Source organism: Apostichopus japonicus, chromosome 2, assembly GCF_037975245.1.
Source record: "Apostichopus japonicus isolate 1M-3 chromosome 2, ASM3797524v1, whole genome shotgun sequence".
Classification (NCBI taxonomy): domain Eukaryota; kingdom Metazoa; phylum Echinodermata; class Holothuroidea; order Aspidochirotida; family Stichopodidae; genus Apostichopus; species Apostichopus japonicus.
Window position 1 is genome coordinate 3,904,980 of NC_092562.1, and position 26,649 is coordinate 3,931,628.

Genomic DNA, 26,649 nt, shown 5'->3' on the forward strand with positions numbered 1-26,649 from the left:
TTTGGTCGTAAAATCAATTATTATTTAAATGTTTTCGTTATACATATAACTTGATTGATGATAGATTTCTTAAACGAAAATATCCATTAAAGAGTAATCAAAGATCACCAATATTTAATGCTAATAACATTACGAGAAGCACGGTAAGCAGATATTCTCTTTCATCTTGATGGGGTCATATTATATTTCATTAACGATCATAATATTGAGGCCATTTTATTTTACCATGATCTTTAGAGGAAGGCCAAAGTACACCAACTGCAGATTAAATCATGGGACGAAAATGATATGCCAGGAATATTGCAGTTTATTCATGTTGTACAGACGATGCAAGATGAATACAGTTCAGATTCACCAGTACTAGTTCACTGCATGTAAGTATAACAATAAATGTGTGCATATCAATTATCCGTATAGCCGATACCATGCTGTCTTATTATCATAAGCTTCGGTCTCAGTGCATAAATTGATTAAATAATTCCATAATATAACGGGGATTTTTTAAACTTAATTTTGCCTTCTTTCACATAGAAATACTGTCGGTCGAAGTGGCGTCTTTCTTTGTGTTAAATCGGAAATAGAACGTATGCAGGCAGAGCAAAGAGTTGACATATTCAACACTGTGAGGCAGCTCAGAGCCAGCAATCGCCATTTTATGCAGTCTGAGGTAACGCAAAGGCTTATATAAATATATGTTTACATAAAAATTGAATTATCTTAAAACACCAAGAATTTGCAATATTTTGCCCATGTTAAAACCGGTCGCTAAAAAGGGCTCACCTGGTTTTGCTTCTAATCGTTAAAGCAGACTGTGTGACATTATGCAGCAATAACAGCTGGCATTCATGTTGAAAATATAAATCAAATTTACACTATTAATGTCCTATGCTACTCCTTTGAATCTATCGGTATAAAACAGACATGATCTAACAAATTACAAACTATACCTATCCACCAAATTACACATAAAATGTAGTGTGTTACAAAAATTCTGTAGTGATCATAATTTATTATGAAATGTCAAAACGGTATTGTTGTAGCAACCGTGGACTTCGTTGTGTACCTCAAAAACTTTCTGAAAGGTATGTCACAACACCCACTTCCCACCCACGAGTGAGTGCTGGCTCACTCAGTAGTTAAAGCTAAAGACTTGTTATCCTGGGGTCGCTTTAACAACTTATTTGCTCTTTCGTCACCAATACTAATTTTTCTTCTGACATGTTCTTAGCAATATCAACTTTAAGTTATTCATGTAGTTGACGATAAAATTATCTTAGTCGTTTTGCAGGAGTGTATCGCAACTCAAGGTGTTATAAATGTCATTGCATCACTTTCATGGATAGATATAGGTGATCTCGTTTCGAGGTTTTTCTATGCCATACACATTTGATTCGTAGCTCTGTGTTTAGCACTAGTCACTTCCATATTAAAGTATATCGGGGGTATGTGTTTCCAATATAGATTGGAAAGGTATTTTGACCCGGATCGAGTGTTATCATACTCCTATTAGCAGCCAACCTATACTTAAAATCGCTTATATAGTTACCATAGTCACTTTAGCTATTTTCTTTTTTTTTCTCCTTAATAGGAGGATTATATTTTATGTCATCAACTTCTGAATCTACACGTATCTTCTGCTGAACTGACTGAACCACCCATCTATGCCAACCTCACTGAGTTGTAAATATTACAAGTAGTGGTATTACAATATTTGATATGAAGGACCGATTTTTTTTTTTGGTCAAAGAGTGTACTTAAAAGACTGAAAGTATAGTTCACCATGACTTGTATTTATCCTAGCTGGATTATAAAAGCAAGTACCAATCATAGAAAGCACATCACTGATCCTTTGCTTTCTTTTACATGACAAGTCACACTATTAGTCGCACTTAATATTTCAACATATTACGAGCTTTTGCTGATTTCATTCATATGAAAATTCATAATTTCGAGACATATTATAAAAATTAAAATGCTTAATTGAGCCATAAAGTTGAATCGCATCCATTTTGTTGATATGTTAATATTCCTAAACCATTATTGCCGTGTATAATTTTAACGGAATAAGATATGTAACCTAATTATTTTGCTATGTTGTCTCGTTAATCTTTTTACTGCACTAGAGTGTATCTAGCTAAAAATATGCCACATGTATTTATACCCAATAATATGCAAAAGTTTCCTGAGAGTGGAAGGGGGCCCTCCCTGCCCTTTACACTCCTCCCAGGTTCTTGCTGTCATATTTTTTAACCAAAGACATATGGCACCCCTAGCTTTGTGAAGTTAAATTGGTTTCATCATTGGCATGCACGGATCCAGAGGGTGTTGGGGTGTACCCATCCATCCCCTGTCAACCCACACGCAAACATAATGAAAAGCAATAACTAGCACAACCTAGCGTATAGAAATAATTTATAACCCAGATTTGCCTCAGAATACCTCATTTCACGTCGAAAACTCTATTTTCATTTCTTCTGGGTAAGACCTCAGCCCCAGTAACGATTTTAATTAATTTCATATAACCTCCCTATGTCTTTACAATGCATGTGGATCCTTGCACCGAAGTTTCGAGAAAAATATCAGCATTTGTATCGAATAGCCACACAGTTAAATAATATTCTACTTTCTGATTATTGATCCTTTTCTATTTGTTAAAATGAGGAGATTTCTAGGTTTCTCTATGCTGACGACATGAACCTGTTCTGTTCCTGACCTGATGCATATCAATTACTGTAACTGTTGAAGTAGAGTTAGATAATAGTTTTTTGTTATTTAAAGCTAAACAACATTCACTCATGTCAAAAAGATCTATCCATGTTGTCTACTCACGGCGATATGTCCAATCCTCCAGGCTGCAAAGGAATTAATATCTACAGCAACAATATCAAATTTTCTCATGTTGATAAATTCTTAGATGTTGAGATCAAATTTAACTTAGGAGTACTTCATTAATTATGATTTGAGCAGTTTCTAAAAGTCTCTAATGGAATCGGTTTTCTCAAGGTAATAACCTGCCAAAAGGAATTTTCTATAATATTTTCTACCTTACTTGTCTCACTGTGACAACTACTCTCCGCGACCGCAGAATCTTCATGTTCTTCAAAAATTGGAATTGCATTACATCGCAGGAAGCTCCTCTATTTCTCATAGTAATCTTCTTTTCATTTCTCTCAACACCCTAAATATGTATGACATTAGCAATCATCAGACGTCGAGATTGATGTTCTAATTGTGTGGTTGGGCTCAATCAACCTTGTTCATCGTTGTTCTGTACACAACACAAGATTTTTCAACTCTCTCAGCATTCCTGTAACTGGTTTAAATTCCACTCAGCATTATATCTCTTTAAAAGGTATTAAGATCTGACACCCTTTGAGTTCCCGTCTCAAGTCTGTACATACCATTGCTAACTTTATAATTTGTTACAAAGCTCTTTTGTTATCTAAGTATTCCATTACTTTCTTGTTGGTTTTTTTTATCATCCTAGTGTTATTTCTCTAGTTCACTGTTGCCTGGTTTCGTAGAGAAGTTGGTAAATAGTGGGCGAGTGGGTTTGCCTTGTTTGTTAGTTCTCACTCCATCATTTTAATTTACATGATTTCCTTGCTTACCAGGGACTTCTATTCCACAAGTTTTCATGTTAAGCTTTTTAAAGCAGTCTCCTGAATCATTAACGTTTTATATTGTACGTTCTTCTCTTTATGGCACAAAACTTATCTCATATTCTTAATTGTCAGTATCGATATTATAACTATTATGTTTAACTTTATTTCTTTGTAATTTTTTATTGTTCCGATTGATTGATTAAAATGGATATAAATCAATTGATTAAATCAAATTAGTTAATTAAAATGAATTAATTGACGAGATGCATGTTGATAGCATTGTTTTGCGTTACAGTCAGGATGCTTGCAACTCATATATTTTAAATGAAATTTTAAAATGCTTGAATTCATTGTACTATATTGCCTTTATTTCGGTGAACTGAACATTTACATTATAGTGTACCAAGAAAATCACCGGCATAAAACAAGTTACTTTTCTGTCATTCAATTTTAATCCCTGTATACGAGTTTAGAATGTTATGTTTAAGGAGAAGGTGCATAAAGCATCACAGATGAATATTAATCATTTAGTAGTGTCTTACTCGAGTTATTAGAATGTTACTACACATAATTAAGTTGATGACAAATAACATATAATGCAACCCAAAAAACCCCATAAATGGACGTTCTAAATGATCAAAACTGCATTTATTAAGAGAATATATCACTTTGAGCATTTTTAACATATTTCACAAGAAACAATTTCCGTTTTTGTGCAACTCTTCCTTTGGATGGCTAATATATTTTCAAAACAAATTCTGAAGTAAATAGACAGGCCACGGAGGAGAGGTACCATTGCAATTATTTCTCTCTTAAATTCTACTTATAATGAATATAGATGACCTATTACAAGAACGGGCTATATTGAGAATAGCCTACGTATATTAATTAAGAGAAATCAACAACTAATGGACACCAAGACAATAAGGGAGCACACACATCATATAAGGTGTAACAAATGTCCATGTTACAAACGACTACTGTTCTTGTCGATCGATAATAACAAATACTCATAAGAAATTCCTTTCGAAATAGGTGACAATTAGGACTTGTGCGTACTCTTTGTTTAGAGTCAGTATGGTTCATCTTATTAACGGTTAACTCAGCAATAATATTTATAACAGTTGTGTAGAAACAAGTTGAAATAACATATTGACCGATGTCAAATTCATTGTTTATTGTGTACAAGAATCATCCGGATTAATTAAAAGTTTTGAAAACATTAATACAGTTTCTACGATCTCTTGTCTCACTATAGCTAAAGGAAAGCTTTCCGTTTCCTAGGCAGAAGTAGCAGCAGTCTAATAATAGTCACACAGAGGTGTCGATATGAAGAACCTTTTCAGCATGCTCTAGATCCTTGCATGTTCACACAATTTTCTTGTGGATAAAAGCAATTATAAAAGTATATATTTGTTCGCTCTAAGGAAATGTAGCGAGGGGCCCGGTCAGGGGGGGGGGGGGACGTCCTACTTGATGTTCGAAACGTATGAACATTCCACAACGGGATATCAAGGGACGCATCAATGCCTATGCCGTATATTAGTTTAGTATAGTGTTTATTTGGACTAAGGCCATACAGACAAATTAAGCTACTGAAAATATGTGTTTCTACAAAAGACAGTACTACATTAAGATTGTAATGTATTGAATATATGATTGTTTTCCTCCCCCCCCCCCAAAAAAAATAAATAAATAAAAAAAAACAAAAAAACCTTAAATCCACATATCTGTTATCAAGAATTTCACCTGGAAAGAGAAAGAGGATGTACTTGTATATGTATTCACCTTCTAATTTTCAAATACTTCCGGAATCCAAACAATGTGCGATAATAAACAATATGAAACGTGATATCGATGCATTCTATACACCCTGCTCAAAAACATTATAGGGCTTACGATAGGACGCTGTTGAATACGTACATAACTACAATGTTTTAAGAAGGCTTGCACCAAAGTTCATCTTAGAACCTGCCTGGAAAGCATTCCCAGCTTGGGTAAGTTTGACTTTAAACTTGAACTACTGATATTATATTAATTGTTGATGGACATTTAACTCTGGATAAGAAAGCTAGTAATATTGCATCGGGTTGGAGATCGCACATGAATGCTTTGATAACGAAAAGCGATAATTACAATAATTACCTTGAATATTCTTCTTCTACTTCTAACCCTTCTTCTTCTAACCCTTCTTCTAACCCTTCTTAACCTTCCGTGGTGGGAAGGGGGAGGGGGAATGCAGTTAACACATTTCAAATTTTATCAGATAGTGCAAGTAGACCTTACGGGTGCAATACCTTTGGTTACTGCTGTAATCTTCAAATAAACTTAAAACTCAATAAACGGTCTGTGACTAAGGATTATAATGCACTCACTGAAAATAGAACATCAAATAGGTGCATGATTAGTAGCAAGTGACATCGATATTGTGTTAGAGTGATCGTTAAAATAGATAACGTTCTGACAACATTCATCCTGTTTCTCTCTTTCAATAAAAATAGCTAAATGACAAAATTGACAAGATTCACGGGCTCATAGTTTTGTGGACGACGGGTTCTGAATAATAAATGCATTAAACCTCAAGCTGACTATAGTTTCATCATACCCAAAGAAGATGGGGAAATTGGGTTCTGTTTAGGGAGTGCCACTGTATTTTAACAGAAAAATCTGACAATTTCAGGGGCCATGCCCAACTACCCCCACCCCTCCGTCAGCCACAGACTACCATAATTATTGAAAACCTTTACATCATCAATACTCAAATATTCGTTATCATTATTAAAAGTTATCAACCTATTTTTACAACTGAATTACTAAATTAACGTTTCCTTTTCAGGTAAATCTTACCAAACTATTATGATGGCTGCCGATATGGGTATTTATTATAAACTCCTCCCATCAGTGATGTGCTTTATCGTGGTGTGGCTTATTGGCAATGCGGAAGGTACTGCTTTACATAAGAACTTTATAGGAAAAACCTGCCATAGAGCATTATCAAATTGACATATAATCCATTATTTTAACTTGTAAAATCTTAATTTTCATTTTCTTGCAGGTAATGCTAAGAAACCGGGTTTTTCCAATAATTCTAAAATTACAATAATGCAACGGGTCGCTTAGAAAAAGGAATATTGACATTTGTATTGACACCCCACTAGCACTTTCTATCATTTGTTATTTTATTTTTAAACAAATCAAAGAGTAGGAAACGAAGTTTTTGTTGTTTTGTTTTTTCAGTTGTTTCAAATAATATTAAGAAATTTATTGTATCTTATGTTCGTCTTAGAGCCTATAAAAGTAACGTTACTAGCTGAGAGATACATGTACAGTGATAGCAGCAATAACTTAGGATACCAGTGCTACGTCAGTGATCCAAAACTAAATATTGAGACGGATGTCACCATGACGTCTACTAGACATGTATGGACGAGAAACACTGAAAATCAGAATCCTGATCCTCCAGAAGCAGAATATTTTTATCATAAAGAGTGGCCAAGGTATAAAGTTTACTGGAATAACTTTCAGATCACTGATGCATTCGGAGTATTTGATTGTACTGCTCAGGTCGCCGGGAAGAAAGACACGACAGTCTCACATATTCGTTTGAGATCAGATGGTAGGTGTAATAATCTTAAACGCGTGAAAGCGTTATTACTAGGGCGATAATGAAACTTTTTTTTTTGTTTAATAATGTTGAAGTGTAATTAGGAGCATAGCGAAAAAACATACTCATGAAGAAGAATTGCGGGAAACTTATCTTTGCGATGAAAATTGAAGAGGCTATAATGACAGTGTGAATTTCTCTTTTTCGATAGCTGATATCCTCCCAGTCAATGAGTTATTATCCCAGACATTTAATATCGGAGACACCGAGGTCAGCATCAATATGATGAGTCCGACTGGTGGGGATGTTTCTACGTTTCGGTGGATGAAGGACAATGTATCGATATCATCAACAGACGGTTTATCTAACTACACCATCAGGAGACCTTTACAACTTGACGATGCAGGAGTGTTTGAATGTTACATTGATGGCGAGAGGAGCCAAGCCAAGCAAGCTTTGAATTTGCTTATTGTGCGAGGTGATTTTGTCTTAAACTATTACATAGCAATGTTAAATAATTTCAACCACAAAATTAGTCTTATTCTGCTTAGGTCTGCAGATGCATTACGCAAAAGATAAAACACAAGATTTAATTTTGCTATGTCTTTCAAACAACTTGGAGCAGATTTTGTTCATTGAAATATCATATTCTGCTAATAAGTAGTTATTCTAAATCAGAAAATGGCTGTTTGTAGCTTCTTCGCAATTTATAGATCAATGGAAAATTACATAATTTCTGACTTTGTCAAGAAATGCATTAAGAAGTTATGCATTAACTAATAATGCATGAAAAAGAGGTAACGCATTAACAAAAAAGCAATGCATAAACAAAAAGCAATGAATGAACAAAAAGCAATGCATGAACAAAAAGCAATGCATGATTAAAGAGCAAAGAATGAACAAAAGTAATGCATGAACGAGAAGCAACGAATTAACAAGAAGAAATGCAATAACAAGAAGTAATGCATTAACAACATCCAATGTATTAACGAGAAATAATGCATCAGGAAATGCGTGAATCTGATCGGACATGGAATACCCTAATGTACACAAACTGTAACCACTCAATTAGTTTTTGGCTTTTGATCTACTTATTTATGTACACGAATAAGCCCTTTGTAAATTCCTTGTCTGCATAGTTGAAACCAAGTTCCATACAATTTTCTTTAAGGGTTTAGATATTTATAAATTTTGGTTATTAAATGCAAACAGCTATTTTAAAAGTATTATCAAGTAATGTACTGTTATGACGTAAATATCTGATCGAAGTATGCGATGTGTTTATTGCAGCCTGTCCAGCCACTCGTTGGGGTCCTCCTAACTGTACTGGTGTTTGCAACAGTTGCTACAATGGAGGAATCTGTGATGAAAACACCGGAAAATGTGTTTGTCCTCCGGGCTTCAAAGGGGGTGAATGTAAAGAAGGTACTAAATTCTCTTTCATTTTTGCGAAGTTTAATATGAAACTTAATCAGGCTATGCGCCTGTACCCAAAAATACACTCCATTTAAATCATTAGTTCAAAAATCATGAATGAAGTTATGTAACATGAAATATTTCGATCCAAGCGAATCGCATGTGTATCCATGTCTGACTTCATCGTCGCACTCCGATTACTGTTCTGTAGATTTGTTATCATAATTCTTCTTGATTGAGAACTGTAATTGTTATCTTGTTGTTTTGACGTCATACACGGTAACACATTGCTACCAAATGAAGGAAAATATCATCCCTATTTTGTAAATAAGATATGGCAGACGAAATGAGCGCATACATTCTGTGTGTAAAAAGTAAGAAGACAGTTTGATACACTATAAATAACGTGTAGTCGTTTGAAAAAGCTATAGATAACCAACTAAATTCTTGCATGAGTACGTCCAATAAACTCAGTGACAGAATTAACTTCTGTAAGGTTGAATACCTGTGCTTCCTCATCTTAACCTCTGTTCATATGACGATAAAATAATCACAAAGGTCTTGGTAAGTTGACATTGAATATCATAATTCAGTTTGCAATGAGTAGGGGGGGGGGGGGGGGAATTACATTCAGAGAGGGTAAATTTCTCAAGCTTACAGTTACTACTTGAATCACGTCATCGGTTTCCTTTCAATATTTTGTCAGTATTACCTTTCATAACAGATTGATAAGTATTATAACCCTAACTTATATGTATTCGATTTTGCTACAGTTGCAATAATACCCTGCAAGTGACAGTAAGGAGGCGTTTCAACGGCTTAAGTACAATATATGTTTGAAAAATGATTTATGTCGCATTAAAAGTCATTTTAATTCGATTTTTTCCTCGTTCTAGGTATGAGAGACTTACCTGTACAACCTTTTACACTTAGTCTAAACAAAAACAATTACAAGAATTCAAAGCAAGGGGGAGAAGGGCAAAATAAAAGAAGAAATGAATTGTATGGAAAGTTGGTTGGGAAATTACATAGCAAACTTAAAGATACCGTTGCAGTGTTGCTACATACCAGTGGACGTCATGTTTATTTTAAATTAAATAGCAACGTAAAGTTGTTTACTTCACCAGTATGTATTTCTGTTACCGTATATCCTTGTCGCGTTCTAAATCCTCATAGAATGCGATTACAGCAGACGAAAGAAAAATGTTTATTCAACTGCATGATTAAGGCCTGAGTTTGATATTGAAGGGGCTACCGTTAAGTTAACGCTAGCCCTATATGTGAAATTATTTGTAAGGAATTTTGCGTGGCTTTTTGTATGTACTGATTATCAAGGAGATTTAATATTTTAACACCATTATCGATAACTTATACATTGTACTAAAACATTTCTCGATGGTAGAAGTAAACTATAGCTGACACGAACAAACTGATTAATAGTACGTGGCTACTTTACTGAAGGACGAACGAACGAACATAGGCCTAACTACTAGCTCTTCATTCCAACAGCATGTGGCTTTAACAGTTTCGGGGATGACTGCGAATTCAAATGTTCAGCTACACATGAGCCTCAAAGGTGTGAAGGTAACTTATTCTGTCTCAGACATCCATTTGGCTGCAGATGTATAACTGGCTATAAAGGAATAGCGTGTAACGAAGGTATGAACCAATGACATCTTGTCGGCACTTTAAATACGCTATGAAATCAACAAATTTAAACGTTTACTCTGCTTTCTCCACTTTCAAGCATATTTTGCAGAGTGAAGGAATGGCGTTGACGGATTATGATGACATAATCTTTAAAAACACATTAGCAAACTGGGATTACCCTCACATAGTTATATTACACTACATCTCTGTTAATCTCTGTTAATCAGAGATAGATTTCTCTTATCTCTTTGGCAATCTCTATAGCTTCACACGATATTCTATCAGCACTACGGATCATATGAGGTTTGATTCATCTTTGGCATTAAAATGCAAACTGGTATCTTTTCACATGGTATATTATTACAGAAGCATGCACTTATTTTCTTTTTCGTTTGTTTTCCCTTTTCAAAGAGCTCTTTCATATTAGACTTAAAGCCACAGGTACTGCAAATACAACCTTTATTTATCTTGTTGGGACCTTTTTGTTTGTACAATAGAATGCGAGCCAGGAAAGTATGGAGCCAGCTGCTTACAAACCTGTAACTGTAACAGTAACCTTTGTAATAGGTTTACTGGAGAATGCACTGGTAAATGTTCTTTTAGACGAGCAGGAAGTAATTGTCAAGGTCAGTTGTTATTACAAAAGATCCTTGGATGGACATGTATTTATTCTCTTATTCTCTACATACAGGGCAACTGACACACATCAGCTTATCTTTCTACAAGTGACTTCATGTGGCAATTGTGAAAATTAAGTCGTTAAAGTTAATGTGGAAATTAGGGAAATATTTCATTCAACTTTTTTGTTGACACAAAAAGCAAAGAATTGGTGATTTCAATCTTTCTGGTTTAATGATATTTTGTGGTAATTAGGTAAATAACGTTAACCGCTATTTTACATTACGGGGCATTGCTTCTCCTGATAAAAACCATCATCTGTGACTAATTACTGCTGATTTGATTAATCGTGAAAAGATTTGCAAGTGATTCAAGTTTTTCACACAGCCAATTAAGAAATGATGTATGCAACGAAATCTTAAGGAAACAGAATTATGTCTTTTGGAATTCACAGCTTTAATCAAATTTGCCAAATTTATTTTAACACATTTGCTTCTTTTCCTTTACTCTATAATAATATGTTTCTATCGAAGAATGTGAAGGAATGTTCTATGGCTCAGATTGCTCTCAGAAGTGTCATTGTGTTAAAGAGAGGTGTAACCGAGAGTCTGGATTATGTCAGACGGGTGGATGTCTTCCTCAGTGGGTCGATCTATTTCCTCCATTTAGTTGTCAAACAGGTATTTGCCAGTCATTTATTTTGCGGGGTTGATTTTGAAGCTATCACTTTGTAATAAAAAGTAACAAATGCCAAACCACTCCCGCACTAACCCCCCCCCAACCTACAGCCCCTCCCCAACCCCTCGCACTCAACATCTCTCGCTCTCACTCAAATTCATCAAGTCTTATTAAGGAATAATAATCGTGTCCATGCATGAACATTATTTATAATTCTACCCATTACTTAAATACCACTTACAGGTTCTGTGCATTTCTGAAAAATATAGTATGATAGATAAGTACCAATTCGTTTTTCAAGAAATTGAGATCTTTCTTTTATTACAACAAATAGGTTTGTCTGATAGCACAATATACATAAAACAAAATCCCGGAATCCCAGGGAGGGTCACGTGCGTCGCTGTTGAAGGGCCTAGAGGAGATCTGGATAGCCTCGATCTGGTTGCAACACGTGACCAACATGAGCTTATGGTGAACGGGATCGTCTCCGAAAGTTCAATTAATAAGGATTCAACAAACAGTCGGTCCAGGACCTTCATCATAACTAATGTCAGCGAAGGAGACAAGTTATACTGTCAGTTGAGAAAGAACGACCAAAATATGGCGATGTTCAAAGTTACTGTAGAAGTTTATGGTAAGGATTATTTGTATTTCGTAACAAAGTTTCTCATCTAAGAATTACGTCACATTTTAAGTGCTCTTTTGTCGGTTTCTTAGATCTTCCGCTCCTGAAATCAAGTCCTGAAGTGGTATCGATATTTGGCCGTTCAGTAACGATCAGTTGGTCACCATGGGAAGGAGGAATTTATGATGGCGATGGACCAGTAGTGGGATACACTCTGTACTTTAGAGAGGATAAAGTAACTAAATGGTCAAAGTCTGGCTACGTCAGTGCATCTGAACCACGTGAATACATGTACACTAACTTGGAGCCAGAGACTAGCTACATGTTCAGTGTAGCAGCAGTTAGAGAAGGAGATGGAGGAGAGGGGCCCCGTGGACCATCTCTGAATGTCACTACACGTTGCAAAGGTGAGCGATTGAATATTCGATTTGCTATTTCAGTTAGGTAAGAAAAGATTCCTGTAAATGTTGATGTTAATTAACTTCCTCATTTTTCCAAACGTTCCTTACCGTCATCTCGTAAAAACCCCTAATCCGAACAATAAACTATAAATATCACTTGAACCTTATCTTTTTTAGACAATTCCACACCCATCTCCCTCAAACATATACCAGTTACGGATACTTGGTTATTCCTGAATATTGTATATAGATCAATATCTCGCCACAAAAACTGTTCCCGAATTATTGTTTACTAAAACATCCAGTGACGATATTTTTCAATTTGTTGTTTATTCATTGCGTAATGCAGTGCCTCTAAGTCCAGTAAATCCATCAGCTACAATCGACGGCGAAAGTTTCACCGTGGTGATATCATGGAAGGTATGTAACATGTAATATTCACGGTTTCCATATTTGACAAATACAGAAATGAAACAACTCTGACATGAACATATGCATTAAGCTGTTTTTACTCTACGCAATATACAAAAAGTTATGACTTAGTATTTTTGGCTGCTTCCTCGTGTTAAAAATGTTAAAACGACGTTATTTTCATTTACAATCATCATTTTCCTTTTTAACAAGTTACCACCTGTCACTTGCAGTTCTGGAGTGACACACCTTACTATCTACTATCGGTCTCGATCAACTGATGACGTTTTTAGCAGGATATCCATTAACGACACATCTCTGACGTCATACAAATTCACTTCATTAGTACATGGTGTCGAACATGAGTTCTTTTTGAAATTAACAACCTCTGGAGGTGAGAGCCAAAAAAGTGAGAGAATTTCGGTGGGGATCGGTAAGTCATATTCCAAGAACTCTCTCTCATGAATTCACAAGTTATCAAAGTCATCAAATGTATCACGAACAATTTCAAGTTAAGCCATATCATCTCAGACTGGTAAATCTAGGTTGTGGAGAAGTTCTTTCTTACACAGGTTTCTATGTTTTCGTGGAACGAGATTGTATGTACTCACACATACCAAGACCTAAATCAAATTATTATAAAATTAAATGAACAAATAGAAATGTTTCATTCATTATCTATCAACAATATGATTCTCCTTGGTATTGATGTCAAGCTTAATCAATATGACCGTCTTTTGCATATTTTCTACGTCAATATGAAGATAACACCAAATCATGGCTGCCTATTGTTACGTCATCTCTTGGGGGCTGTCTTCTCTTAGTCTCCTTCATCTATTTGGGTGCAGTAATTCAAAGAAAAAGGTGAGCACTTCGCGAACAGCGTTACTTAACTTTAGTGACTTAACTATAGTACTTAACTATGGTAACTTAACTTGACTCGACTCGGCTCTACTCGACTTATCTTTAGTTAGTAGCAATGTTTCCTTCAAGAATCACCGTTATAGTACGATTGATAAAAAAAATCGATTATTAACTGACATAATTTTACTACTACATGTTCTTTGATTCTGAAGTTTATCCCTAATAATTCGGCATAATATGAGTTCCATGTAACTTTTAGTTATCTCCACACTCCTCCACAGAAAAAAATGCTATAATTATCTTATTTAAATTCCATGCGTATAAATAGAGGATACATTGTATTATCATTTCCCTTCAAGATTTACATATTAGCAAATTGTGACTGTTACATTCAATCTTCATCTATACAATTACACATAAAAACTGAAATGTCAACCTGGTGTCCTTTCATTTCTTGTCTCCTTACTGAACGTTCTGCCGTACTGTAGAAGACGGATCCGTGGAAATACTCCTAATATTGATTATGAAGGCACGAGCCCTCCCACTGAGAAAGGTAATTACAAAAGCAACGTTTCTTGAGTTCATACGTTTTGCCATTTATCAATGTCATGTCTCCTCACAGTTTGTTAAAATCATTTTTTTAAATTTGGTAAGTGGAGAAAAAAAAACCATGTTCAGTCCCTACTTTTCGATCTTCCCTTTTCATTCACTCTCTACATTTCTTACAATGACAAGATTCCTACTATAGTTGTTAACAAGAACCATCATTTGTGTATTGTTAAGATACAATAATCAGATTTTGAATTTCAAGCTTTCTGTGTATTTTACTATTCAACGCTTTGAAACAATGGTTCAATGTGTAGTAGAGCCCACATCATTCTGTACCAATCTCACTCTCTATATTTCTAGGTGAATCTTCTCTTGAAACCTCCATTAGAGAAGAGAAAGTAGATCAGAAGATACCAGACACTGATCATGAGACTAATGACCAAGCTATTCCAGTGTATGATAACGTACAACAGCCAGCTCCTATACCTCTAACAGAATTAGCGAGATACATTACAAAATGTCAGAGCGGTGCAGTCGATACTTTCAATGAGCAGTTTATGGTACGATTTGATTATTGAAGTTTTCCTAATATAACAGTAGAAGGCATACCTGAAAGGATGTGTCTGAGTAGATTCAAAGATCCAGATATGTCAGTTCCCGAAACAAACCTACAGCGTTTTCTCGACAGTAATAGAAATATGTGAGAGTTGCATATTTAAGTCAATTATCGAAATCATTTCAATTGGATCACATTGATCCCCTTAAATCTTAAAAAAAATTACCCTTATACAATTCAAAAGCTTTATCTTTCCTTAAAAGAGAGCATTTTTTGAAAATCCAACTAAACGCTTTGATTCGAAATATTTCCTTCCAGCTCCTGAGACAGGGAAAACAGTATCAGAGTGAAGTCGGTGAGAAAGTTGAAAACAAGGAAAAGAACAGATTCAAGAATATGTTACCATGTAAGTTACAGAGAACACTACTCCAAACCTTTCTTTCAGATACACGATGCACAAACGATGTGATAACAATCACATAATGAAATAACCACGAATGCCAATGTCATGTTAGCGCCATTGGCAATTTTCTTGTGAGTTCCCGTAAGGTAACAGATTTTTTATAGCTTGCTATTGGTTAAGCACGCATAGTGTCTATCCCGACTTATATTTAGCAGTACAATTGTAAAACAGTTTTATTTGACTACCAGAGATCAACAATTCCATACTCGGTATGGCAAAAGAAACCGAAAATGAACTACTTGTATACTTCTGAAAGCAATCTATAAAAGTCTCAGTTATTCCGCTAGTTGATGGCAGTAATCTCTTCTTGCCATTAAGTAGTTTCTCTTTACATACTAAGCTTCACATGAACAGTGAAAATGTAACTTGATGACACGGTAAGTGGTCATTAGAAGAACACGATTGATGGCACATAGTGTGTTATTGTCTCTGACAGCCAATAAGATAACAATATCATTTTTCAACTATACATGATGCAATACTATAGAATACTTCATAGTGTGAGTAAATCTAAACCTACCTGGCCTTTCCGATAATATTATAAGCTATGGCTTCATAAATTCATAGTTGGAATAATTCAAAAATACATTGACCCAGAATATTATCTAATGTAAGCTATTATAGAATTTGTTGACCCCAAATCCCGGTTACACCGGTATATTGACGGTTCGACACTCGATATCACCATGGGTATAGTATCCTCAATGCACTTTTGTATGCTATTGTATGAAATATGCAATACCTCAACGTTAACATTTCCTCTTAGCTGTTTGTACAAAATCTTATTCGATTTAAACTATACGTATATACTGCTACAGTAGTTGAGAACGAAATTTTCAGTGACTATTTATTTTCTATTGAATTTGAATCAGGACATTTGTGTTAGCAGACGGGCACTTAGTGAATGTAGCATTTTGTTTCCCCCAAATCTCGTTTGACTACTGCGTGTTATTGAACACAGAATTGTCTATACCTTTTAATCTAGTAACCTTTGTACACTCCTTCATAACCTATTTATAACTTCATAACTATCTATGAGGAACTTCATTAAACATAAACAAGAGCAGCAAAAATAAATAATTGACTGTATCGCATGACATGTATATATTTCTTCAATAATTATTTATTTACATTAATTCACTTTCGAAACGAAACTGAAATTTTATATAATGATTTATCCCAGGATAATTATATCCAAATAAAGTCTCTGGCTATGATTTCCTCTGCAGATGATCATTCCAGAGTAGTTTTGGAATCGTCCGGAGGTGATCCACATTCAGACTACTATAATGCGAATTATATAACGGTATGAATACACAAATTATCGACTAGATATTTGTGAGAAATTTTTGAAAATTGATAATTTATAGTGACTTATAATTAAAATAAGTAAAAACAACTGAAATTCTTTAGAACTTTTCTGGATGATCCTTTTATTTCTTGCGAGAGCAAGTGAAACATTCACAACATAGAATCTATCCTTTTTGTAAAGGTAAATCAACTATGTGTTAGCGTGTTGCATCACGATGTTTATAACTCGTTTTGCCTCTCTATCTCTTTCAGGGTCTATCTGGAAACAAAACCTTCATAGCTTGCCAAGGTTAGTTTACGCATGGAAATATGTGAATTACTTCCCATTTTAAAACAGTGCTTAAAACTGACGTGAATCATTTTTACATATAGTTCCTTCAGTTGCTATTGCATCCAGTTAAGCCGCATTAAGGATCCCGGAGCAAAACTAAAATAGGATATTGCATCAGCGATTATCCATTTCAAACATAGAATCCCTTTACTTATTAAATTTGAATTCGGTTAATCATGGAAGATTTGTCAATCTTTTCCAATAATCAGAGAGTACAAAACTAAACTATTATACTAATTATACTAACTAATAACAAACAATATCAACCATGATCACAAGTTATCGATCATCACTTCCTTGTCACTGTTTTTTCTTCTTGTTTGTTCTTAATTTACAAAAAGGTCCAAATAAAGCTTCTCTAAACGACTTCTGGAGAATGATATGGCAAGAACACGTTCTAAATATTGTAATGTTAACAAACCTTGTTGAGCGAGGAAAAGTAAGTAATATTAACTGAAACAAGTGTAATCTACCGCCAGAAAATACCAATCTATTTCCCTCTTTTCAACTACCAAAAGTTCATCAGCATCAACCTAAAGTTTTCAAAAGCATATATTTTGGGGGCAATACTGATTGTTTTTTTTTAAACATGAGAGCGTTCAGAATCAATATCCTTCAAAACTTAAAGTAAACAAAGTTATATATAAAACTCTTTCATACAGACCTTCCAACGTGTTGCATTTGTTTTTATTCCAAGGATCGCTGCTTGCAGTATTGGCCAAAAGTCGAAAAGAAAGGGCATTTTTTTGGTGAGATAAATGTTACCTGGCTGAAGTCCGAGAATGTAGCTGACTATACTACAAGATATATGACTGTTACATTGGTAGGCTACAACATTGTTTGGATACGGGTCCACATAATATGCAAATCGAATTACATATGCCATTGGTACTGACGTAAAAGCCAGTTCGTTTGGCGACATATGCTACCAAAAGTCGAGGCTAAGCCATGAACACCAAGATCAGTAAATTCAGCACCCTCCACATCCAGCGCGACGGTCTATTTGATTGTTTTTTTACTTCTTTCAAAATATCTTTGCCCTTATGGGTATGCCTACGATGGGATGCGGTGCTTCAGTAGTCCCCTGTCATTTATCGTTTTGTCATTGGTTAACCCAAAGTTACATAACATGTAATTTATCCGACCCCATTATGATAACAAGAATTTGAAATGCTGAAGTCATGTCATCAATCACAGAGCGAATATAGTGTTTAACGATCATCATGACCTGAATATGTGGAACAAATTTCAATAGCTTGTATTTTTAATGTAAACCAAGTAAAAAGTGACTGACACATAGTTTGTATTGCTTAATGGAAAGATAATTTGTTTGTTTTCTTTGAAGGAGGAAGAAGTTCGAACTGTTCGGATCTTTCATTTCCTTACATGGCCTGATATGGACATACCCGAGCAGCCGACACCTCTGATATCTCTCACTAAACAAGTTAAGGCAGCACAAGAGAATGTTTCTGCCCCATTGGTTGTACACTGTAGGTAAGGTTAAACAACATTTCAAAGTAAAGAGGTAGACGCGTTTCCTTCAAGTTATAAATCCGTTTTTCGCTATACCGAGTAGGGAGGATGGATATCAATGTATACCATACGAGAAACCACGGTCTATTTCCTCTCCTCAAACATGGTGCTGATTACAATATAAGCATAACCAATAACAACATCAGTATTTAATATATGTATAGATTATTGCAATTATTTGGCCATTGACGAAATTTAACAATACAAACTAACAAGATATTTTGTGTCAATATGTATTTTCGCGCGGGTGTTATCAAACAGCAAAAAGATTTTATTTATTACTTTGCATTACATTATCAAACCTTTAATAATGTTGGGAGAATTTTGGGAGAGCATGCATTTTCAACTAGTCACCATTTCATTTAAACTGATACATTCAATGTTACATGTAACCACACACGAAGGAAGAATTCTCGTGGCATCACAATTTACGTATTGTCCCTCGTTTGATTGGCAATGTATTATTTTCAGTGATAGGTAGGTAGAGGACACCAATGATGATAAATACAATAAAATTTGCTATGAACATCTTGCACCTTTTTTTTTCATTCGTAGGGGCATACTTTTCTCTTGATTCTGAATCCTAATTCAATTTTCGTTTGGTTTTCCTTAATAGCGCAGGAGTAGGGAGAACAGGCACTTTTATTGGTTTGTACACCCTTGTAGACTTTCTTAGAAGATCTGAAACGATCGATGTATTTGGGTACGTTCAGGAAATGCGTGAAAATAGAATTGATATGATCCAGAGACCGGTAAATATGAACAAATATGTCCTTCATCATTGATGTTTGAAAAAGACGGAACTTTATTAACCGTTGCAAAACATGTAGTTTTAGTTTTAGTGGCTGTTCCTAAGAAATCACTTTCATTGAAAAGTGGGAAGGAAGCTATATCGTAGTAAGACACCTTTAAACTTCAGTTTAAGTGTTGTCACCAGGATTACATGGACACTGTGTTTAGCATCTGTACTGAAATGTATAATGAGAAGTCATTGCTGTCAAGAATTTTACATTGACACATAAGCGAACGTACTTTCTAAAAAAAAGTTCTATGATCTCAGTTTACAGAGTAAAAATGATCATGGTTTCACGGCCTTAAACGGTGTCCAATCAATGATGAATCGACAAAAGCGTGTATAAATATTATAATATACCATAACTTTGGCAGAATGTAGACCATTTCATCATACAGCTATGTTAATGTTTAGTCAAACTGTCAGCTGATAAGTACCGAAAACCATATACTTATTTTAGATGCAATTCATCGTAAACTTTACACGTGTTAATTGACCTCTTTTATGGCAGACACAATACGCGTTCTTGCATGAATGTCTGTTGGAGGAATACTTGACTGGTAAAACGTGGATTCCTAAAGAGAGTATGATCGCCTTGTCACTTGACCAAAATAAGAAGAAAATAGTCAAACAGCTTAAGGTAAAGTATATTTGGGTTTCATATCATTTCTTCGTTCTGTCAAAAGTTAAATAAGATTGTACTTGAGTTATGTTATACTAACACTTGGATCTTGCATTTGCAGCAGTTAGATTTTAAGGTTGAAGTGACTTGAAGTTATAGTGAAGAAAAACCACAAAAAAATACGTGCAGAAGGTTTCATCCTGGTAAAGCAAATTGAGTTCAGTGCTCAGAAAATACAAAGTAGTTGTTACGTTAAACGCAGAAAGGGTAAATTCAGAAATCAAATTGTCATTCATTATTGCAGAAGTGTAACTCCCACTAGCTCAAAAGAGTGACGATTGCTCTGGTGAAATCGGTAATGTTCTTTTCAAATCTGTTTCAGATCCATTCAAAACTCGATAATCGAGATAGGATTCACAAATCTAGTCCTCCGGCAGAACCTGACAGAGTTCGGTTTCCTGCTATCACCCCTGGTAACTATGTAGCCAATTTTTGACGACGTGGGTCAACATATATATGGTTTCACGTCAACTTATATTCATCTAGAAAGTAGTTTCACATTCTCAAAGGTTACCATATTTCATTCAATAACATATACAGTCAACGAATTTGAGATTTGAATCATACTAGTCTTAGTTGTAAACAAGTTGGAAATTACATTAAATAGTTTATTGTGCTAACTTTCTATCATCTACAGTTCTGAACAAAGGGCTTTGTAAAAAATAAATCCTTTCTGGAAAACGGCTAAAGCGATATTAAAGGTTGACTTATCACTGTTTGGACACATGGCTCTGGATCAGAATACAATTTTATGTACAATGTGAACCAACCTTGGTACAATATAACATATGCAGTTTCACAACTTAGCACAAGGTGCTACAATTACTGAATTGCATCATATTCATTGTAACACATTATTTCTGTTCTATTCTCTCAAATGTAGTGTCAAAGAAACTCCTCTTCTTACAAAGTGTGGGGAAAATTAACACAGAAGGGTACATTAATGCGTTTACAGTTGATGTGAGTATTATGTGCCCGACTGAAGCAAAACGATACCAGTTTTCAAACATAAAGATAAGCGTTAACTTAAAAATACTATGTATATTTTGTAAAACCTTCGGAACATAAACTCAATACTAACCAACAGTGTAAGCCTTTAAATGTAATTGTGCATATAGAAGTTACACCATAGAGTTAGACCATAATTAAGTTGCAAATGTAGAAATTGGTTTGTCCAGTCAATATTTAACTTAACATGGAAATTTGCATCCCTCGAGTTACAAGTTTAAACACAACTGAAATTTTAACATGCAGTTGTACTAATTAGTCCTACAGTCGTCGTGAAGCATTTATTGTGACCCAGTCACCATTGCCGAACACAGTAGAAGACTTCTGGAGACTGATATTCGATTGGAAGTGCTCTCTTATTGTGATGCTGAACGAAATTGACCCGAATGATGAGGTAGTTAAATCTTAGTGGTCGCCATATGTTCAATTGTGCAACTTAATGTTAAGTGCAAACATTCTTAAACAGTGATTCATTCAGATTATACGTTGCGTAAAAGCAATTTTTTTGACACTCTGATTTCATGTATAAAAGTCACACTTAAGGACATAGTTATATTGTCTGATCATTATTCTACCGTTAGGTTCTTCTACTCATCTCTTCATTTTTATTTCTTGTTTTGTTTCCTTTACTTTCCTTTATAAATATATATTGCTTTTGTAAAGGGAGATTGTTGTTAATTAAAGCATTGCTCCTTCAGGCCCCTCTTGATATTTGTGTACACATAACATTGTCCCGCGGTTATCTTCGTGGAAGAAGACTCAAAATTTATAGTTAATGTTATAGGAACTGAATGATCGTGACTGTGCTAGAAGAAATTTCCAGTGATTGACTGCATTATGCAGAAATATAGAGAAACCAGGTGTCTAGGATCCTTGCAAACTGTACATTGCAAGAAACTACAGTTTTATTACAGCCCTCACTCCATGAGTGAAGTTTATGCGTCGCGAATAGTGATATTCTTGTGATTCATACGAAAAAAAAATTAAACGTCATTTGAATGTTCTATAAGATGAGGTATTTTATTCTTTATGTATGAAATGATCCATAAATCGTACTCAATGTAACCTCTTGACAACTGAAGTTTACCTCAGTCTAACAAATTTCCTTTTCATAGACGTGTGTTCAGTACTGGCCAGATCGTAATACCGTGGACTATGGGTTTATGACGGTAGAGCTGTCAGACTCTAACGAACAAGATGGCTACTACTACACGCATTTCAAAGTTTCCCACATAGATTCACAGGTCAGTATACTGGAGGAATTGTATGACTCTGACCATCGGCCAATCTCAATTGCTACAAATTTGGTATCAAAGAATTCATCCAAATATACAATGAACGCCCTTTAACCTGTTTAGACGTAGTATCCAATTCGTATACGGTACGATATGTATCATACTCCAATCAGTACTTTATTTAAATTTATATGAACCCATGTACCTATACTAATAAACTCCCTTTTCAATGTACTTTGAGTATTTTGTAACCCATCCTCCCCTGTCCTTCTTAAAAGAGGAACAATAAAATGATATCAAGCATTATTTTCAGTCACAATATATGGTGAAGAGATGCACACTCTTTTCTCTCATGCAAAGTATATCTATAGCCCAGATCAATATATCTGATATGAAGTGTTGTAGTGCTGATATAGGTGATATGATTAAAAACGTTGGTTGTTTCCATCAATATTTGGGTGATTGCTTAACCATACATCATTAATCAATGAACGCCTCCTTGTCTCCAGGAAATGTAGAGCCAAACACAAAGTTCCTATCAATTTAAATTAAAGGAACTTATCAGTACTTGATGAAACAAAGAGGACGTAGCTATAATTCTAGTATGCTGAAAGATGTGCATGCATGATAACCTGATGTTATATTGGACAATTCTACCAGCATTCATATTTCTGTCATTTTTTTTTTTTTTTTTTTTGCTCTACCTGTAGAATCCGGTTAAAGTACACCATCTACAGGCTAAAGCTTGGGATAAGAAAGATCTGCCAGGATTATTGAATTTTATCGATAAAGTTCAGAGTTTACAAGACAGGTACTGTTCAGATTCAAAAGCACTGGTTCACTGCATGTAAGTATAATGATATACAAAGAAATAACCATGTTTTATATGCCGATACCATTCTTTTATTAAAAAGCTTCTAATTTAAAAGTATTAATTATTAAATAACAGAATCCCATGATACTATTTTGTTGTTCTTTTCTTTTCTTCTTTCACTTAGGAATAGTGTCGGTCGAAGTGGCGTCTTTCTGTGTGTTAAGTCGGAAATAGAGCGTGTGCAGACAGAACGACGTGTTGACATATTCAACACTGTGAGGCAGCTCCGAGCCAGTAATCGTCATTTTGTTCAGTCAGGGGTAATTACTATTTGATATTTACTATTTGATATTACATATATATATATATATATATATATATATATATATATATATATATATATATATATATATATATAGTTGTGGTATCATTTAGTTGGTAACTTGATTAATTAACCCGTCACTTCTAATGCTTGTTTTGTCATGGTAAAATCGCATGATTTGAATTCATGGTACAGAAACCCAATCACCATTATTGACTACAGTAAAGATAACAGAGAATAAGATATTAATAACACAGGTATAATGTTCCTATCAACACAAGCCAACATATGTGAAAAAGTCTATATACGACAACATCGAACAACATTTTCTGCATGTTTGTCGTTAATATTTATTACTGTTATTTTCTGGCATGCGGATGACTACTGCACATGCTGAATCTAATACAGTTAAGCTCTTAACTTAGCGGGATGGCCATTGGAAAACATCATACTTGATCATACCCTCATAGCCGGTTTTGAATATCATATTATCCAAATGTTTTGTACCAGCTACGAGTTTAATATGGATCAAGAATACGCTGTTTGCTACATATAGCTATTGTGTAATTTACCATACATTAATATACAAAGGTTGATTCGGGCCATCGTTTACCCGAAGTTCTATATCCAACCATAGTCTCTGTTCAGATTAAAATAAATCAAAAATGTATTTACTCTAGAGATTTCATACTGAGCTAAGTGTTGAACTGGGAGTTAAATGTTCCACCCGAACATAGTGTAGGCCAAATCGTGCTTTAAGAGCCCCTTCAGTCCCTTCCAAGCAGACATTTACAGCAACCATTATATGTCGATATGTTATTACTGGTTCTTCTTATTCATTTTTTCTTGTTAACAGGAAGATTATATCCTATGTCATCAACTTCTGCAGCAATACTTATCCCCTTCTTCATTGACTGAGCCAGCTTTATATGCCAACATTACTCAACTATAAATATCCACAAGTTGTGACATCATATCTGGAAATCAGTCTCTATCATGGAATGTACTAGAATTACTGTTCATTTTTTTCAAAGAGCCGTAGCAAGTTTTAGTTGTAAAGTTATTGCATTTATGATAAGTGACGTTTTATTATCATTTTCTTCATTCTTCTAACTGGATTATCAAACCAATTAAACGTAATATCAATAAACATTGTTTATTGATTCTATTCTTGTCAAGAAACATTTCAACTTTAGTGAATTAGGCCTATTTGAGTTCCAATATGCCATTCAAATGATTTTACTTTTAGTTTTTTGTTTTTGTTTTTATTTCCTGAATTAGACAGTAAGAGACAGCTTGTAAGTTTTGTATTGTTTATGGAACGCTTTTATCTCATACCTAGTAAATAATAACTTTAACTTGATCATCATCATTTATCATATAGGTAAATTCAGTAATACTTAACATGGAATACTACCAACTGCACCTGTTACTGTTACCTGTACTTGATTGTGAATCAATATTTACATTACTGTGCCAAGTTAAGCGTTACAATCTTCTTTGCTTCATATTCATATACAATCATATTATACGTAATTGGAACATTATATTTAAACAGTAAGGTGGTATAACTGAACATATCGGTACTTAATATTTCAAGGTAATTCTTTTTGGTATATTAAATTGTCCTTCGGACAAATATCTCAAAATGAAGAAAAAATGGACGTTCAATACTATTCGTATTAAAACTTATATTTAGAGAAGAAACCACTTTGCATATTCCTTTCACATCAACGGTGTTCTTTTGTGAGTAACTATTGCTTTCCGAGTTCTTAAATGTCACAGTTACTTTTGAGGTAAATATACAAAGACAGCCGGGGAGACGCATAGTCGAGTTATTCCTAACTCATTCTCCTTCAGTATTGTACCGAAGTAATTGAACGGCTTATTGAAGTACATAGTGCTTTATTTGGAATGTAGTTGTGCTATTTAGCATTGCTCGGGAACGATTGAGCTGTGTAAACCAAGTCGGGGAACACATCACATGAACGACTACACAATGCCAGTTACAACTATTGTCCATCAAGTAAAGTTACTGGATTAGTCAAAGTGACTCGTGTTATATTTTACATCTGCTTTCTTTTAGTCTTTTATGCATATTGTATTTTGTAACATAATTAATAAAATTACATGTTTATTTCATTCTCTTCTCCGTGATGTAAAGTAATAGATCGTTAATATTGATCATAGTTAATTACGATGATGTTTGCATAAATCATTACATCAGTTACCTTTTTCAAAAGATATGGGAATGTTGTGTATGCCCTTTGTATTGCGCCAACGTCGGTAAAGTCAGCAATATTGCTTGATGGATCGAAAGAGGAAGAATTCAAACAATTGACAAACGAATTGGAACAACATTTCTTGCTGTTTTTAACCATGACCAATTGATCCTTCAATTATTATCCTGCTAAAAAAACTGAAAATAGTTTCATATTGTTTGACAAAAGTGATAGCTAGGGGAAACTCAGGAAGGTGCAAACGATTTAAAACGATATAAATACTCCCTATCTTTATAAAAACATGATCCATTGTGCGTTCTATTCTCATCCAGATAAAATAAACGAATTCATTCAAAGTGATACCTTGATTGCTTGTCGTTTCACAGTTAATATAAACAACTCTCTTTTATCACTTCCCTTTGGTGAAAGTCCCACTAGCTATAGTGTTCACGGAGAATTGACAATCTGGAAAATGTGTATGCTGTGCAATTTGTGTGCATTGAGTGATGTAACAAATCATTGCTTTGAAACATACCAACAATCCATCAAGTTGTCTGGCGTTGAAATAAAAACACATGCCGATATATATTATGAAGGGAGGTAATAATAGTATTAAAGCGTGATATGCCAATACCACAGTCATTATTTTACAACTGCATAATCTTAACGCGATATCATATTTCAATACTTTTTATCCCCGTGGGGTCGTTCACCTTTCTAAATGTACCATATCAAGTTCTTCAAGCTTAGATACAAGTCTTCTATACTCGACATTTTATAGAGAATTGTTCACACTCAGTAAACTAACAAGTAATTTACTTCCCGGTATAAAACTTTTGATAACACCGTAAAAGTGTAATCAGTTTAAAAGAAACAACTGATATCATAATATATTCGGAACTTTCGCCAACAAAGTTATACTGAATCTTAAGATCAACAGCACTTGCCCCATATACGC

The 26,649-nt window shown here is 34.6% G+C and overlaps 2 protein-coding genes across 12 annotated transcripts in view; both read left to right on the forward strand.

Moving 5' to 3' along the window:
* The window catches only part of LOC139974682 (uncharacterized), a 28,461-nt gene extending 23,630 nt beyond the window's left edge, over positions 1–4,831 (forward strand). For all 8 annotated transcript variants that reach the window (XM_071981967.1, XM_071982025.1, XM_071981984.1 and 5 more), the window contains 3 exons: positions 238–374; positions 532–667; positions 1,589–4,831. In XM_071981967.1, coding sequence (XP_071838068.1) covers positions 238–374; positions 532–667; positions 1,589–1,684 — 369 coding nt within the window. In that variant the 3' untranslated portion in view covers positions 1,685–4,831. The remainder of the gene's footprint in view (positions 1–237; positions 375–531; positions 668–1,588) is intronic.
* Positions 4,832–5,455: 624 nt separating this feature from the next.
* LOC139974704 (receptor-type tyrosine-protein phosphatase T-like) lies at positions 5,456–26,051 on the forward strand. 4 transcript variants are annotated; one of them, XM_071982038.1, is made up of 30 exons: positions 5,456–5,602; positions 6,442–6,549; positions 6,892–7,221; positions 7,421–7,687; positions 8,500–8,634; positions 10,135–10,284; positions 10,773–10,901; positions 11,427–11,573; positions 11,906–12,205; positions 12,289–12,603; positions 12,947–13,017; positions 13,222–13,441; positions 13,773–13,872; positions 14,361–14,425; positions 14,782–14,981; positions 15,296–15,383; positions 16,670–16,746; positions 17,004–17,040; positions 17,424–17,521; positions 17,780–17,905; positions 18,428–18,576; positions 19,232–19,367; positions 19,920–20,048; positions 20,413–20,503; positions 20,974–21,050; positions 21,358–21,492; positions 22,214–22,342; positions 23,044–23,180; positions 23,332–23,467; positions 24,326–26,051. In XM_071982038.1, exons 2-30 carry the CDS (start codon positions 6,462–6,464, stop codon positions 24,419–24,421), a joined length of 4,158 nt encoding a protein of 1,385 aa, XP_071838139.1. In that variant the 5' UTR covers positions 5,456–5,602; positions 6,442–6,461; the 3' UTR covers positions 24,422–26,051. The 4 variants fall into 4 exon arrangements, 3 of the variants coding, with proteins under 3 accessions (XP_071838139.1, XP_071838157.1, XP_071838148.1); XM_071982056.1 differs by lacking the exon at positions 6,892–7,221; XM_071982047.1 differs by lacking the exons at positions 12,947–13,017; positions 13,222–13,441.
* The last annotated feature ends 598 nt before the right edge of the window (positions 26,052–26,649 follow it).